The sequence below is a fragment of the Trifolium pratense genome, linkage group LG5, assembly GCF_020283565.1.
Source record: "Trifolium pratense cultivar HEN17-A07 linkage group LG5, ARS_RC_1.1, whole genome shotgun sequence".
In the NCBI taxonomy this organism is placed as follows: domain Eukaryota; kingdom Viridiplantae; phylum Streptophyta; class Magnoliopsida; order Fabales; family Fabaceae; genus Trifolium; species Trifolium pratense.
Genome location: NC_060063.1, coordinates 54,640,636 through 54,658,467, shown reverse-complemented (window position 1 = coordinate 54,658,467; position 17,832 = coordinate 54,640,636). Strand labels below are relative to the sequence as shown.

Here is a 17,832-nt window from a genome sequence, read left to right as displayed (position 1 = left end):
ATAAAAATACAAAACAAATATTTTTATAAAATCATTGTGAATTTTGGCTTTTCAACAATAGACCGGCCTTTAGAATAAAAAACATAATAGATCGGCAATTTAAGTAACAGTTACTGATTAACAATTTGAATATCGACAATTTAATGTTTCGAACCTCTATACAAAAACTACTCCGTTAGTTTCGGTTTATTTTTTGTTTTGTTATTATATAACTGATATTGTTGATAAAAAAAATAAAATAAAATTGAAATTGATGCATATTTCATGAAGAAGATGAAGAAGTAACTAACAAAAGAAAACAAATTAGATATTTTAACGGCACAACTAATAACAACAGTAGTATGATTGGATTTAAAAAAAAAAAACATGTATGTTTAGAGGCGGCTGCTGCCATTAATGATTTCAGTGACCGAGATCTTGGGTTGTCGACCACCAAATTGAATCAGTTTCTTCATTATGATTATCTCCAACAGTTTATGTAGATCGTCCAGCAGGAGCTCTTGAAGGCAATCTCGCTTTAGAATTTGAGCCGCTTCAAATCTAATAAAAGAAAGATAAATAAAAAAGTTAAAAGTAACAATAGTAACTTAAGCTATATATGGACCTACGGAAAACAAGTAATAAACAAACCTGCTAATAGAGTTAAAAATTGTCATTCTTCCTGAAGTTGAAGCTAAGAATTAATCAATTCTAACCCAAATAGAGAGGGGGAAATGATTTGGAATCACATGATACACAGATTTCAATAGATTCTCATTCTCAAAAGTAGATGCGGTTAGCGAATTCCCACGATCGTGAGGACGACCACCGCAAAGTAAAGTATGTCAGTCCCATACAAATTTGGAATCACATGTACTACTGTTTGTTGTTATTAGTTGTGCTGTTAAAATATCTAATTTGTTTTCTTTTGTTAGTTACTTCTTCATTTTTTTCATGAAATATGCATCAATTTAATTTTTTTTATCAACAATATCAATTATATAATAACAAAACAAAAAAAAATTTAAACCAAAACTAACGGAGTAGTTTTCGTGTAGAGGTTACTAGTTAAGATTGAAACATTAAATTGTCGATATTCAAATTGTTAATCAGTAATTGTTACTTAAATTGCCGACCATACAACGCCCTCTTAAACTCTACCATTATATATATATATATATGGTTGAAGGAAAATTGAAAAACTATTTGAAGTTGCTATCATACATATACATGCAGGACTTCAACAACAAAAATATCATATGATTGGATTAAAAAAAAAAAAAAAACATGTATGTTCAGAGGCGGCCGCTGCCATCAATGATTTCAGTGACCGAGATTTTGGGCTGTCGACCACCAAATTGAATCAGTTTCTTCATTATGATTATCTCCAACAGTTTATGTAGATCGTCCAACTGGAGCTCTTGAAGGCAATCTCGCTTTAGAATTTGAGCCGCTTCAAATCGTAGAAAAGAAAGATAAATAAAAAAGTTAAAAGTAACATTAGTAACTTAAGCTATATATGGATCAATGGAAAACAATTAATGAACAAACCTGCTACTAGAGTTAAAAATGGTCATTCTTCCTGAAGTTGAAGTCAAGAATTCATCAATTCTAACCCAAACAGAGAGGGGGAAATGATTTGGAATCACATGATACACCGACTTCAATAGATTCTCATTCTCCAAAGTAGATGCGGTTAGCGAATTCCCACGGTCGTGAGGACGACCACCGCCAAGTAAAGTATGTCAGTCCCATACAAATTTGGAATCACATGTACTACTGTTTGTTGTTATTAGTTGTGCTGTTAAAATATCTAATTTGTTTTCTTTTGTTAGTTACTTCTTCATCTTCTTTCAATTTTTTTTTATATCAACAATATCAATTATATAATAACAAAACAAAAAATAAACCAAAACGAATGGAGTGGTTTTTGTAGAGGTTACTAGTAGTACTTAAATTATCAATATTCAAATTGTTAATCAGTAATTATTACTTAAATTAAGTGAGACTGAACAATCAAACTAAAAACAACTTTATTTTGTTATGTTGAGTTACATACATTATTATTTTAAATTTTTTGTAAAGGTTTAATTTTATTAAATTATTTATTAGGTTTGATTGATCATCAAAATCAAAATATTATTAACAAATAGTTTTATTTGTGGAGTTTTCGAGTCTATTTGTTGAGTTTTCGAGACTAAAAACAACTTTGTTTTGTAATGTTGAGTTACCTACATTATTATTTTATTTATTTATTTTAATTAATACACGCACGCCCACGCGAACGCACGCGCACACACGTCATGCATGTGTCTTCTATAAAAGGGAAGTAAGGATATAGGATAGGTCACAATATATCTTTATTTCTTCTTACTTCTCTAATTCTCTAAAACACAAACTTTTCAAAATGGCCGACAATGCAATGTTAAAGACACTCGAAGAATTTAATTTGAAGATCCAAGGAATTGATTCCTTAATTGATTGCAAGGGCAGAATGATAAATCAATTAAGGTTGGATGTTGTTAATCCCCCCAATAGGGAGGAAATTGAAGCTAGGATGACTACTGCAATAGAGGAGCTTGATGAACTGGTAAAACAGCGCAAAGTTCTTGTTGACAACAAACATGCTTTGGCAACCGCTCATATGAATAATTAATAATATATGAGCTTGAGATCCAGCAACCACAACAAACAATAGTAGACTATCTTTCTTTTTCTTTTTTTTTTCTTTTTTAGTTAGTAGACTATTTCATTTTGAGGCTAGTATCTAGTATTTCATTTTTTAACAACTAGGTACTTGATTACTACTAAATAACCTTGAATTGAAATAGTCTTTAATTTGTAATGTCTAGATTTAATCTAGTTTTTGTTTGTTGTTTGTCTTGATTTCAAATGTACTACCGTTTGTTGTTATAAGTTGTGGTATTAAAATATCTAATTTGTTTTCTTTTGTTAGTTACTTTTTCATCTTCTTCATGAAACATGCATCAATTTTTATCAACAATATCAGTTATATAATAACAAAACAAAAAATAAACCAAAATCAATGGAGTAGTTTTTGTGTAGAGGTTACTAGTTAAGATTGAAACATTAAATTGTCGATATTCAAATTGTTAATCAGTAATTATTACTTAAATTAAGTGAGACTGAACAATCAGACTAAAAATAACGTAACTTTGTTTTGTTATGTTGAATTATATACATTATTATTTTAAATTTTGTGTACGGGTTAAATTTTATAAATTATTTAGTAGGTTCGATCGATCATCAAGATCAAAATATTATTATTAACAAATCTAATGACTTTTTAAACCAAAAAAAATAAATTAAAAATGAGTCGAGTTAAACTCACTCGGACTTGACTCGATAAAATTTGGTTTACCTTAACACTCGGCTGCATTCGGCTCGTTAGGTTCAATTTATTTTCAAATCAAAATTCAACTCGAGAATTCGACGTAAACTTTTTTAGCTGGTATTCGACTTCATTTGAGTTCGCGGATAATTACATGTGTTATATTTCAAAAAGGATAAATATGAATTATAAGTATATATTTTTTTTTTGATAATGTATTATAAGTATATTTGAGTTACATTAAGTTTCGAGGCAGGGAATGTCCGTATTTATTATATATATACATGACTTAATACACGTCATGCATGTCTTCTATTATAAAAGGGACGTAAGGATATAGGATAGCTCACAATCTTTATTCTTCTTACTTCTCTAATTCTCTAAAACACAAACTTTTCAAAATGGCCGACAATGCAATGTTAAAGACACTCGAAGAATTTAATTTGAAGATCCAAGGAATTGATTCCTTAATTGATTGCAAGGGCAGAATGATAAATCAACTAAGGTTGGATGCTGTTAATCCCCTAATAGGGAGGAAATTGAAGCTAGGATGACTACTGCAATGGAGGAGCTTGATGAACTGGTAAAACAGCGCCAAGTTCTTGTCGACAACAAACATGCTTTGGCAACCTCTCATATGAATAATTAATAATTTATGAGCCTGCCACCACAACAAACAACAGTAGACTATCTTTCTTTTTTCTTTTTTTTTTTTAGTTAGTAGACTATTTCATTTTGAGGCTAGTATCTAGTATTTCATTTTTGAACTACTAGGTACTTGATTACTACTAAATAACCTTAAATTGAAATAGTCTTTAATTTGTAATGTCTAGATTTAATCTAGTCTTTGTTTGTTGTTTGTCTTGATTTCAAATGTACTACTGTTTCTTGTGAATTGCCACCTTACAAGTTGATTATATATCACGGATTGATATAAAAAATAAACAAATAGTAAGATTAAATTAATTGGTAACTGCATATAGTATGTGATGCAACATTTGAACATAAACTATTTCTATCATGCATTTATTATTTCAACATTATAATCATATAGTAACATAACATGGAAGGTCCATCACCATTGTTACCATCTCTAATGTTACTAGTCTTGGGAATGCTAATCTATGGTTCTAGTTTACTATCTCTTTTTGACATGTTAATATCTTTCTATCAAATGGCTTCTGAAGCTGAAGAGAAAAGTTTCACAACTTTAATCCTTGTGCTTCTTGTTCTTTTATTTTTTGTGGTTATTTACTTCCCTTATTCATTTTCTTTATTTAATTGGTCATCTTATGGTACAAAACGTAGTTATGTTAATAGCTCTAGCCATTTGGCTTGGGAACATTGCTCTTAGTTTTGCTCTTTATTATTTTGTATTATCTTTTATAAAGTGAAATTATACTTAAGGTTCGAACATAGGACCTCTCATTCATATTGTTATAAATGAAATGTACAAAATTTAGTGTGCAAGTGAGTTTACGTATATAATATTTTGAGGGCTGCTATTTGAACATAACAAGTAGTCTAATGACAAGACTCACACATTTAAATATGGAAAAACGTGGAATCCTGGGTTTGAATTCATGTCACTCCAATAATGTCACTAGTAGCTACCACTAACTGATAAGTATTTGTCGGATTATTAGATCATTTATGAGCAGCAAAATAGGCTAGCGATACAAAAAAAAAAGGGCTAGTGATGCAAAAATAAATAAATAAGGGGTTTAAAATGAAAAGACAGTATAATATATCAGTAAATAATAGAAAAGACATTGATTAGTATATCCCAACAAAAAACTAGTTTTCCAATTAAAATGCCATCAAACACAAGATCAATGCAGCAAAATAGCCTATTCCAACCAAAAAAACTAATTCCAATTCCAATGCCAAGAAATCAATGCATTAAATAGCTTATCCCAGCAAAAAACTAAATCCACATAGTCACTAAAAGCTAAAACCATTTCAGCTGCATCAAATATAATTTTGATTCAATTAGTAAACCAACAAAGAATATGGCATGAAATGAAGAAATGAAATAATGAATACTTGTTGACGAACACAAACCTCATCGGGAGTCTGATCTGCCTCGATGAGTCGTCCATTGAACAGAAAAGCATCTTCGTTGAAATCAAAACAATACCGACGGCAATACACATCCATAAGCATTTTCAACCGAGTGCTTCTATTGATCCTAAACAAACCTTCAAACTCAACCTACGGTATCTAAATTCCGCCATACCCAAATTAGCACAATACCTCTCATCATGGTTTCAAAATTTGAACCAAATCATGTGATACGTCCACAATATTAAAGTTGCAGAAGTGTCCACAACCGCGTTGGTAACTAGTGTCACAAATCAAACATGGAAATAACATGAACCAACTTTAGATGAAAAAAAGATAAAAAAATTTGTAGGAAAAGACTAACTTGTTGGCCTGTAACGTTGAGGATGATGCATCTGCTCTGACCATACAAGTAGCACCTATTTCATCTGATCATCTCCATCCTCCATTTGCATCTGAAACAAAACATATTTTCAAGGCATTAAGCAAATAACTAGTCTTGAAATAAACAATGAAAAGATGTTGGCTAACACGAACCTCGTCTGGAGACTGCTCTGCTGGTACGCGATGCTCATTATACAGAAAATCAATAGAGCTGAAATCTACGGAATGATGATCACAGTATGCATTCATGAGCTTTTTCAGTTGAGTGCTTTTGTTAATCGAAAAGAATATTTCATTCTCATCCTACAACATCAAGAAACCACAAATTAACATAACTAGCATACTAACATTCGACTATAAAAAAAAAAAAAATCAAGTATGTGACGAACCTGACACTTGACCTTCAGTTTCATGCGTGCAAGTTGATCATAGAAAACGACATCTATCTCATCGCCGTTCACCAATTGCAGCTACAAAAAAACATTTTAAGTCATAAACCAAGAATATAACGGTCATAAAAAGAATGAAAAAGTCTCAGCAAACACAAACCTCGTCAGGAGTCTGCTCAGCCCGGAGGAGACAGCCGTTAAAGAGAAAAGCAACTCCATCAATATCCAACCAATATCGACGACAATAATCATCCATAAGATTTTTCAATTGATTGCTTCTACGAACGTTGGAGAAATACTCATTCTCAATCTACATCATTCAAAATCCACAAATTATCTTATATATAGATAACATACCACTAAGTTTAAGTATACTGAGTTATAACGGTAACAAAGACTAATCGAATGACACTTTCTATTGAAAATTCAGTTCAGTTTGAAACTACTTTCTGTTGAATATAATAATCGAATGATTATTGATCTAAGAACAAACCTTGCCCTTGAAATTGAGGCTGACTTTGAGCTTGACGTAAGCATTCGGATCATAGAAGATGACATCTATTTCATCCCCATCATTCATATGCAGCTGCTACAAAATACATTTTGAAGTCATTAACCAATGATTAACAGAACAAAAGCAAAACAATGAGCAAATGTCGGTAAACACGAACCTCAGCGTGAGAATGATCTCCCTGGAGTTGATTCCCATCAAACCAGAAAGTAACCGAGTTAAGATCTACGGAATGATGATCACAGTAAGCCTTCACTAGCGTTTTCAATTGAGTGCTTCTGTCAATACAAACAAAAATACAAACAAAAATTGCTTTCCCATCCTACATTATCCAAAATCCATACATTAGTTGAAAACACCTTATAACATAAGCTATAAGTGTTGGATTTTATGGATTAACCTTAATCAACAATTAAAATAATAAATTATTATATCAACTATTTATTTATATTCTAATTATAATATTGCACTAAAGTTTATAATTAAATGGATATTTATTAATGGGCTGTGTTTAGGAACGGGCCGTGATGGGTTGGGCCGTTTCTCATAGTAAGCCTGTTGAGAGGTTCCTGCCTCCACTGATGAGTATATATGTTAACCATCCCATCAGGTTAAGATACACATTCTGATAACTACTCTATCTCATCGGTGAGAGGTAGAAGAGCTTTCAACCCCAGTTACTTCTCTCAATCAAAATCTCATACTACAATCTACACAATTCATTTCTTTGATCTATTTAATTGAAGTAGATATGCTATAATCATGTATCTATGATCTAAGACTAATTTGAAATCCTTCAATAAGTCCTTCCTTTAAACTATCTTGGAAAACTTATGAAAATAAGTTGAAAACAGCTTACCAAATGTCATAAATTGTTTTTTTTTTTATATATATATAAATTCTCTCATCTCACAAAAACATCTGATCAATCTATAAACTCAAATAAGTCATTGATACAAACCGGCTTACAATCATTAAATCGTCTAACAAAAACTAAGATTATACTAGTATTAACTAAGATTAATTAATTAGGAAGTGCAAACTCCAGCTGAAACTGCTGCATAATATTGCTAGAAAATAGAAGGTACATATATTATGCATTGATTAGCCAGCCTAGTACTCCAAAGTTAAACTAATTTCATCTAAAATGAAGCATGACAAGCATTTAATCATAACCACTAAACATGTCTTTTCATCGCCATCTTCAATTCCCAGCTGCATCAAATATAATTTGTAGCAGAAAACCAAGAATTATGACAATCAGACAATCATTATTATAAGAATATACCTAACATTTAAAATTTAAATGAAATAATAATGAACAGATGTTGACAAACACAAACCTCGTGTGGAGTCTGCTTGGCTTGGACGAAACGCCCATCAAACAAAAAACCAACTTGACTAACATCCAGATTATATTGATTGCAATATGGATCCATAAGATTTTTCAATGGACAGTTTCTTGGGAAGTTGTACCAAGCATCGTACCAAGTTCAGGTTTCCAAAGCTATGACAATAACTTGACCTTTTATCTTTAACCGGTTGAGACAACTTTCATATTTGTTACAAAGAATGTTTCACAACTCAGCACCACAAATAGACACTGGATGGATTAAGAACGAAAGTTCGTTCAAACGTGTAAACATTTTTAAAGATAAAGGACAAACTTGATACTGTTTTTCCTCTTTCAAAGACAAACAGAAGCTCATCTCCTTCCAAAAAACCTACTTTCGACAACGGAACTTCCAAGTTTTAAATTTCATCCAACCCCATGAATCCAGATTCAAAATAAACCATAAACAAAGCCTCCTAAGTCCTCAAACAACATTAACTTGCTCCGAGTAGATATGACTCAAATATCTTACAGTTAGTACTCGAATTTGAGCATTGTGGATGAAAAAACATGGATAGACCAAAGACCCTAGTAATGGTCTACACCACATTCTTTGTCGAAGAGATTAGCTATCGACAATCTCGGTGAATACTTGGCCTTTGTCAAAAGATTACTAATAAGAAAACATAGCCACCTCAAAATAATTTGCCGCTCATTTAGGTCTCACAAGACTCGATGAATTAGTTAAAGATCTCACTGTTACACGCAAATGATATCTGATTTACGTAAAAAATAAAAAAACTACTACTACTTACGCTAATATTATTGTTATACTATACTACGTACTAATGACGATAAAAAGTGGATGGAGCGGTTAGAAGTTTGCCTAGGAATAGACAATAAAATGTTTTTTTTTGGCTTACTAACGAATACATCTGAAATACTTTTTAAAAATGCTACCTAAAAATAATATTTATTAAAAAAGTTAAACAAACAATAAAATACACATAAGAAGATATTGTCTTGTCATTACGAGGACAAAGTTGAAGAGGCAGTAAAGTGAAGAGAAGTAACGATGGAGTGGAACTGGTAAGATTTCATTGAATGCAGCAAACATGATAATTGTTGGTAACAAATTGGTTACAACTGAATAATTGTTATTAATTGGAGTAGAATCAGTACATTGGATTGTACAACTGTGGAATTGTTATTAATTACTATACAATTTCGTGTACTTTTCATATACAAAAATATTTCAGACCCAAGTAACCCAATAACTTTTTCTAATCCCACTTCAATATAAATCTGCATTCTTGAACTCAAATGGATTTTTAATGTCTTCAATGAGTCTTCAAAACCACACTCAGTAATTTGAATTTGAATACTGCATAAGCTCCAACCACTGAAATAAACACAACAAAATATAACACATTATTTTAGTAATAATACTTTCTTTTCGACTTATTCTAACTCGAGAAAAGGCGGAAGAACTCAAACTTACCTGTCTCAGTAGGTTTGCAAGGGTCCTAGGCAGTGCTTCAATGTTCCTCAAAACAATATAATAGGGAAAGGGAAAGGAATCCATGTACTTAGAAAATTTCATCTTTCCGCCCTCAAAGGATGCTTCCTGTTGTGCAGAAAGTCAAGGTTAGGTAAAAGAAAAAGTATATATCATAAAAATTACTTGTGCCAGTGAATAAATACCATGAGATCCATTATTGAGTCCTGAGAGTTGTCAAGAAGCAAGAAAGCAACCATTCGATTACTGGCTATTGCATCTCGAACACACCGCTTTAAGTTTTCCTGAAAAAGATACAATTGAATAAAAGAGGGCAAAAGTTATGAATATATATAATGAGACAGCCAGATTGTTAATCATATACCTTTTCATGAAAACGACCATCTGCAATTATTAAAACAAGTTGCTGTAGGGGGTTATGTCCAGACGGAAGACGTGCTTTTACAACTGCAGCATCTAGCTTGTTGGTCAAAAATTTCAGCAGATCAACAACTGGTTCATCGGCAATGGTATTCTCTTGCTGGAACGTCAAATTGGAGATCATCTGTTCCTCAGTCAAAAACAAACAATCAGATACTTTCAACATAGTCAACAAATGAACACATATCAAGGTCAAAAAAGGGAGAAAAAAAATTAGACTTGTATAAATCCTGCTAACCTTAACCCCAGCCTCTCCAGTGAATGGCCTATCAAAATCATGCAGCAAATTTATGTTCCCTTTTGTTCCGAAGCTCGCAACGGCCAAGCTCCCCATTTCGAGTTGAGAAACAGCACGACATACTGTAACCAAAGCTTCAATTGCAACATCACCACAGCAGCTCTCCGACATGCTACGTGAATCATCAACAGCAATCACGACTTGGTAATCACGTTTGTTGGGTCTGGTCCGCCTAAGCCATATTAAATCCATACGGAAATAACTTGCTATGAATTGTATTACCTTGCATTTTTTAAAAGGTAAAGGAAGAGGGTAAGCACCAAGAATTCATCAACAGATGCATACTATTTATTATAAGGCTCATACATATTAATAAGAATTAAGAACACATCAGCTACCTTTTTCATATGTATCCTTCTTCCTGTTTTATAATACCCTTGGAGTTTGCTGGCCACCGTGGGCTCCAATACAAGACGCAACTGCTCAGCCAATTCCTGAGATAACTTTGTAGTGCTAAGTTCAAATCTTCTCCAGAGAGCAGCAGCAATATCTTTGACATGATCAGGAACGTCGCAAGGTTCATGGCAATTTCCCAATTCCTCATCATGCACACCATGTACAGAAAGTTGGCTTAATTTATGTGTGTTCTCACTCAAGTATGATCTACTGATAGAAACTACATCTTCCGAACGACTTTCAGGATCAATATTTGCACTAGCAAGAGGATTCACGTATCCATCATCTTGAGACTTCGCTGTGGCTGGCATATTCGATTGATCCCTTTTTTCATTTCTGGGGAGTAAGGAAGAATTACTTACAGAATCTATTTCTGATTTCTCCTTCTCAAACTGCAAATTTGCATCTTCTCCAACACGACCTTCAGTATCCAGCATATCACCATCAATGTTTCTATCAACCTGTTCCAACGTTGCAGGTCCCAAAGCCTGAGTTGTCCCCTTTTCAAATTCAGAAACATATCCATACTCATCGGCATTATCATCATCCATGTCACCATGATTCTCTAGGTTATCCTCAGGGAGATCGCCAGATACATTTATTCTTTCTTTCCTTAAATCAAGTGCATCCCCTGTACTTCGGGAAGGATTAGTTTGTTTTTCTTGAGAAAATGAATGATCGTGCTGTGGACGGTTTGATTTAGGTTGAGATTTACTATATCCCCCAGTATTTGAGGAGTCTGACATCTTAAGATCCATCTCAGACATATCGCTAGAAGGAAAGCCTCCCGTGAGAGCAGGGTTGTCAAAGTCATGATGGCTATTTGACCAATTTGACTCTGATGCTATATTTTCGGAACCAGATGTCTGCAAATCACTCTTGGACTGTGATGCTAAATCAACAGGAGAAACTTGTGCATTAACCACATCAGAAGATTCAGATGTATCTTTCTTTGGTTCCGCGGAATTCATGTCACCATTCTCTTGATTTTCCTGACCTAGATCATCTTTTTCAGAAGAAACATCAACTTCAGTACATGCTTCTTCCATAATCTCATCAGGTGGGCATGTCTCATTATCCTGGTTCTCATTCTCAGCTGAATCATTCTGCCCCCCTTCCGGATCTCCCTCTTCAACAGGATCCACATCTTCATTTGCATTCAAATCCATCTCCAGGTCAGAAGAATGATCTGGTTCATCTGGCTTCAATCCAGTAGCATCAGAATATGCTTCTTCTATGTCCATATTTACCTCTTCTGCATTTTCTTCATCATCAAATTCATTCTGGTTTACAGCTTCATCATTCTGAGCATCACCTTCATCACAACTATCGTCCCCAGCTTCATTGATGGTAGAGTCATCCTTGGCTCTTAACTCCTTGTTGCTTCCGTCTTTATCCTTAACTGAAGGTCCTGATTCAAACTTTTCTTTTGTATCTTTAGGAGCCTCATCTTCATTCTGATCCCAAATTTTCTCTCCAACTGCTTCACTATCTGGTCCCGTCGGACCCATTTCAGACTCAAGCTCCTCATTCTCACCATCACAGTCTTCATTTTCACTAGACTCCTCACTGAGGCTTACTGCATCAGCCTGAAAATCCTGATCCATCTCAATGCCTTCTTTATTGCTACTTGGCACTTCGTTGGAGTCCTCTTGCTTTTCCTTTTGCTGCAGCATTGACAAAAGAACGATGATACATGGCTTAAGAATCCATATTTGATAGGCAAAACTTACCAAATAATACAAAATAGAAGGCCCAAAACTAACCTGTTCACGTGTTCCCAGCAGCTGATCTTCATCAGTGATCTGATCACTGACATCATTTAATCCAACACCTTCCCCCATGCCAGTCCCAGTTGCATCTTCAGATGTATTGACGGTTCCATCTTCCTCATTGTTTTCTGCTGATGTTCCAAAACCTTTTGAAAATAAAGAAACTAGAACATTTGCAATCACATGAGTTGTTACTGCTACCTGCAAATCGATATACAGAATTAGATTATCCAACTCAAACAACAGTAAGTTACTAAAAAAGTTACATAATATGCCAATTACATAACATATTCATGCTATCGGAGAGAGGTAAATGAGTATTAAGCTTACTGATCTGTGCATAGCTAAGAAATTTTTCAAGAGCTCGTCACTGAATTTCAGTAATAGATCCACGAGCATATGAAGATTTTGAAAATGAACTCCTACTTTGCAAGAATGACTGCAAATTTTATTGTCACAACAATTCACCAGATCCTCCTACAAGCAAACATATCATCATTTTAGTCACCTAGCAAGGAAGAATTAAAATAACCTGCGATTTAACAAAACCTACCCCAAAAGTGATTGTTTTTAAAAGATCATCACATAGCATGTTGATGTCAAGATTTGAGGTAAACGATTCAAATGAGTCAAATAGCACTTTCCATGAACCGTCAAATAGCACTTTCCCTGAACCAATTTTTTTCATGGGCTCTTCAACACTAGGGATAGTGCATGGGGAACATAAATTCTGCAACACCGATGCAATGTGTTTATATGTGGACTCGAGGGCTTTATCAAACTTAGTATTAGGCTCCGCACACTGTCTTTTGCAAAAACGGTCCTTCTCAGATGAATCTACAGGACTAGAATTTGCCTTTATTGCAGTGGTAAATTCTTCCTCAATTATTTTTGCCTGAAAAGAATAATATTTATTAATCCCAGGTTTCTCATTCAAATTACTGGACTTCAGAAGGTTAAGTCCAAAGGTTAAATACCTTGTTAATTATTTCTTGAAAATGATGAATCAGAACATTTTTAACTGAGCTGCTATCTGTACCCTGCTCTTGTGGTACAAGAAAATCATTCTTAAAATCCTTTATCACCTTGAAATTTTCATATACCAGCTGCTCCATTTCTTGAGTAACAACAAAAAGACATGAAGAAGCAACTGCAGTGACAGCTTTCGACCCCCCAATTAGGTAACAATCCAAGGATTCCTGTAATTATGTTTTCCATAAATGTAAGGCCATATGTAAGTATTGCAAATTTAAAGCAGTTCACAACCAAAAACCATTATATATTCACCTTTGATTTACAGAACACTGGTAAGAATTCTTCAATGGAAGCAGTCATCTCACTCACTGAAGGTCTTGTTCTTTGACAAGTGTTTAAATGGCTATTTACTATTGTCCTTAGTAAGAGTAATTCTCCATTTGATACAGCACACAGACTATCAAATAATTGCTGCATAATAAAATATAAAATATATATATATATAAAATGTATAAATATAATTAACATCAGATGCTTAAAACACTATAGGAAATACAAGCATCCAAATAAAATTATAATCACAATTTTACCTTCTGTTGCCACATGCATTTGTAAGTAGCAAGCTGATTCGGAACAATAGAGCACATATAACTTGTATTGTTATTAGTGGGAGAGGAAAATGAAAACAACTTTCCCATAGTAGATGCACATTCTCTAAAGCATTTCAATTTCTCGCCAAATGCACTGGCATCCGCAAGTTGCTTCTTTTGTATCTGGACAAGCTGACTGACGAAAGAACTGGACCTATTAACCTACAGAGAACCAAGTTCACATTCAATATATCAAATGCACGACAATAAATAAAAAACACTCAGAAGGCACACAGAAAGAAGTGGGTCATGATATCCAGTCCTACGATTGAGATAATGATGAAAGCAATTAAATAGACATGAAAAATTCCATAGTTAAAGAACTAATCATTTACAATGCAAAGAAAAGTAGCACGGTGATGATATACAATGAAAAGAAGAAAATGTAGAACAATCTGGAAAAAATCAAAATGAAACTACCAAGGGAAAAGAATAAAGAAACTATTATGATGTTAAAAAATTTAAATGAAACAAATCAGAGACCTTGCTCTACCAATATTTAGGAAAAATATGTTTACCTGTTCAAGAGTTATATCTTTATGAGGATTTTGGCATGTCTCCTGCAGAAGAAGCACAGACGTAACACTCTTAAAGTAATGCTCAATAGCTGTCTTCCACTCCCTAAGCGAGCTTTCTTCAGGGACATCAATATCTTTGACTTTAACATCAATTTCCAAGGATGATGGACTAGCGAATCTACTATTTTCTAGAAGTAGACATTGCATGTTCCCAGAAAGCTCAAGGAACCACCAATCTTTACGCTGGTCCTGTGTTTTTGTTTAAGTAAAAGGGTAGGAAGAAAAATAAGAAAAAACAAATAATTTTACCAATTCTTAATAAATAATCTAGACATTCATGAAAAGAAACAGCTAAACATTAAACCACCTTATCAGTTAACTTGTTGGGAGGCAACCCACTACTTCTTAAAAGGTCGAGAAGATCAGACAAAGTTCTTCTCTTCCTTTGACCATGCTTATCGTCCTTCCAAACGTTACCGGAATCCACTGCTTTAATATAAATATTTTCAACCGTATGCCATGCATCTTTCCATCCTTCCAGGTAAAGTGTATGCTGGGAATCACAAGATCTCAATATGCTTCCAATATCGGTACAAAATGCCAGTTTCTCAGAATTTCCTAACAAGAAACAAATCAGACCAAAAAAAACTAGGAACACCAAAAAGAAAGTGACAAAAAAAGAAGAAAAAAAAAACCTTCAACATTTTTCTGCTGTAAAATCAAAACATCATATGCTGATGTTTTCTTAAGATGCAAATTCTGAAAAGCATTGTCTAGCGCCATGCTGCAGTTTTCAAACCACATTGACCTACACCAGCAAGTTCCAACAACTTAAATAGAAAACTAAAAAATATTAAACTACAGCAAGACCATAAGCTGTTAGATAAGATAACCTGTTTTCATCACTGAACAATGGCAAATCAGAAGCGTTACTGATTGAACCTCTATGTAGAACATTTTGAAAAGATTCTTGCAGAATATCCTTCAACAATAAGAAAAGAGCAACATATAAAACAATATTTAAACAACTACTGAAAATACAAATTATGAAGACACTAATACAAGAACTGCTCACGCTCCAAAAATGCTATATATATATATATGAAATTGAAAGTGAAGATAAAAATAAATATATCATATAGCATAAAATAAACCTAATCTAACAACTACTTACTACATTTGCCTAACAGAAATAAAAATTATAAGTTATCATATCCTGTCTAAACTTGGTGCTTGTTTAGACAACATGATTGTATAACTCTACTATGTGTCCTATCTTATTGTGTTCATTTGGTTAAAATTTTGTATCTTGAGAGAAGGGTTGTGCTAGAAATCAACAGGATAGGATTAGAAATTTGTTTCCAGATATACTAATAAAAAGTTATTTAATATCTCATTAAATTTAAAATTTTTGTATTAATATTAAAATTTATTTAGATTCAATGATGTTTTAAAATTGTGAGGAACCAAAACCCTATACGAATCCAATAAAGCTATACAGAAACATATGTAGACAGAGATCTAACATGAAAATTACATACTGAATACGTAAGAACTTGAACAATGTATCACAAACATGAAATTCAAAACAAGATTCTTGATAAATTACAAAAGAGGCTGAGCTCACTCAATTATTAGATTAGCCAATAGTTCACATATAAAACTAAACCAAGGGCAGGCACAGTGAAATATGGTAAAAAGATCAATCCTAATTATCACATCTGTTTTTACATAACCAAATAGAAAGCTTTGATACTTACGGTATACTTCTGTATAAGTTTTTTCAGCTTCTGCCGACTCTTTTTCAAGTTTTCAATTGATGAATAACTCTTATCATGCTCCCATCGACATAGTTTCACCAATTCTTTCAGTTCAATTAAAATTTCTTTCCTACTAGCATCAATGTACTTCGATACACTGCACAGTTGCATAATTATGAATTCACATGCATAAAGAGACCAAAAGACAATAAATTGGACAAACAAAAACCAAAAGGAACTCACATTGGTAAGAACTGCACGTAATATCCAAAAATATTGTACAAGAACAAGAATGTTGACTGTTCCATCCAACAAGGACGACTGCAGTGTTCAGCAATGAAGAAAAAACTTCGTATTATATTCGCATATAAAAGTAATTTCACAGAATACTAAAGATTTGCAACAAATTATCTACTGGCTTCGATAAGCACTTTCATTGTTTTTACATATACCTGGAATTATTTTTCAGGCATGCACTCATATGGTTTTGACCAAGGAAAGCATAAAGAAGCTGAAGACGTTTCCCGAATTCCCCAATACTGGAGGTCTGAATGTAGTCCTCCAGGCTACAAGATTCATATGGGGAAAAAAGTTACTCCAGAAAACAAGCCACAAAATCTAACAGATGAAACGTCAAATTGCCAGGTTGAATCTTAATTATAACTTACCTTTGGACAATTGCTTGATCAGAAGTACTGGATGGAATATCAGAAGTACTGGGTAGAAGAAGCGAGTATAGAGGAAACCACAACTACAACAAGAGTGGGACAACAAGAAATAAGCTATTGCGACATAAAATAAATGAGGATATCACCAAAGAGAATGAAGTAAATGAACAACTTTCCCTAGTTCTGAAATACATTTATAATAACTTTATGCGTCGTTATTTTAATACAACCAGCAAAAGAAGCTAATGATAATTTAATGCACTAGATTAGCAAGTCAAGTATTAAAATCACACTCTAGGTATTGGTTCCTGATTATCAAATTATTATTAACCATACAACCCACCCACTCTCCTGTTTTTCATCATTTTCCATATTTAAGTTTTGCTATTATTCTTATTTCTCTTCATTTTTCCTTTCCAGATAAAATCAAAGAGCAATAGGTGCAGTCATTGGAGAGATTTAAAAATTCTTGATATGGCCAACCCGCTTAAAATGGGAAACGAAATTCCTAGCAGGGCCATCACTAGCGTGTTTTTGGTTCTTATCATAACTTATCATTTCAAAAGTGACCTAGTACTATAAAGATATCAGGCTACAAACCATTATAAAGTCCTACAATACAAATATAACAAAAATGAAGGACATGCCACTTACTTTTTTAGCATTGTTCTCATATTGATCTATCACCTCATCAAGCAGTGTGGGCCAAGAACCCAGTTCCATCTTTTGCCATGATGACATCAGATCAAAAACAGATTTCAACTGATCTACAGGTCATTAAAACCATAAAATTAGTAAAACATGATGCAGACCATTGTAGCTACATTAATTGAAAGAAAATTCG

The 17,832-nt window shown here is 33.3% G+C and overlaps 2 protein-coding genes across 3 annotated transcripts in view; both read right to left on the bottom strand.

The window, feature by feature from the left end:
- Positions 1-5,814: 5,814 nt before the first annotated feature.
- Positions 5,815-8,118, bottom strand: LOC123886910. The gene is made up of 7 exons (XM_045936181.1): positions 8,023-8,118; positions 6,840-7,001; positions 6,662-6,757; positions 6,329-6,478; positions 6,169-6,249; positions 5,933-6,082; positions 5,815-5,850 (listed from the first exon to the last, which is right to left on the bottom strand). The coding sequence occupies exons 1-7, from the start codon at positions 8,116-8,118 to the stop codon at positions 5,815-5,817; spliced, it is 771 nt and encodes a 256-aa protein (XP_045792137.1).
- Positions 8,119-9,112: 994 nt separating this feature from the next.
- The window catches only part of LOC123883243 (midasin-like), a 40,441-nt gene continuing 31,721 nt past the window's right edge, over positions 9,113-17,832 (bottom strand). Inside the window, exons 57-77 of one of the 2 annotated variants that reach the window (XM_045931986.1) lie at positions 17,643-17,755; positions 16,989-17,071; positions 16,773-16,886; positions 16,564-16,641; positions 16,321-16,477; positions 15,454-15,542; positions 15,256-15,368; positions 14,928-15,178; positions 14,561-14,809; positions 13,983-14,204; positions 13,705-13,863; positions 13,395-13,616; positions 12,971-13,312; positions 12,748-12,894; positions 12,412-12,618; positions 10,588-12,312; positions 10,190-10,471; positions 9,896-10,075; positions 9,717-9,815; positions 9,514-9,639; positions 9,113-9,414 (exon numbers count right to left, since the gene is read on the bottom strand). In XM_045931986.1, coding sequence (XP_045787942.1) covers positions 9,376-9,414; positions 9,514-9,639; positions 9,717-9,815; positions 9,896-10,075; positions 10,190-10,471; positions 10,588-12,312; positions 12,412-12,618; positions 12,748-12,894; positions 12,971-13,312; positions 13,395-13,616; positions 13,705-13,863; positions 13,983-14,204; positions 14,561-14,809; positions 14,928-15,178; positions 15,256-15,368; positions 15,454-15,542; positions 16,321-16,477; positions 16,564-16,641; positions 16,773-16,886; positions 16,989-17,071; positions 17,643-17,755 — 4,997 coding nt within the window. In that variant the 3' untranslated portion in view covers positions 9,113-9,375. Of the gene's footprint in view, positions 9,415-9,513; positions 9,640-9,716; positions 9,816-9,895; positions 10,472-10,587; positions 12,313-12,411; positions 12,619-12,747; positions 12,895-12,970; positions 13,313-13,394; positions 13,617-13,704; positions 13,864-13,982; positions 14,205-14,560; positions 14,810-14,927; positions 15,179-15,255; positions 15,369-15,453; positions 15,543-16,320; positions 16,478-16,563; positions 16,642-16,772; positions 16,887-16,988; positions 17,072-17,642; positions 17,756-17,832 lie in introns of both variants that reach the window. The other variant, XM_045931985.1, reaches the window with a different exon arrangement.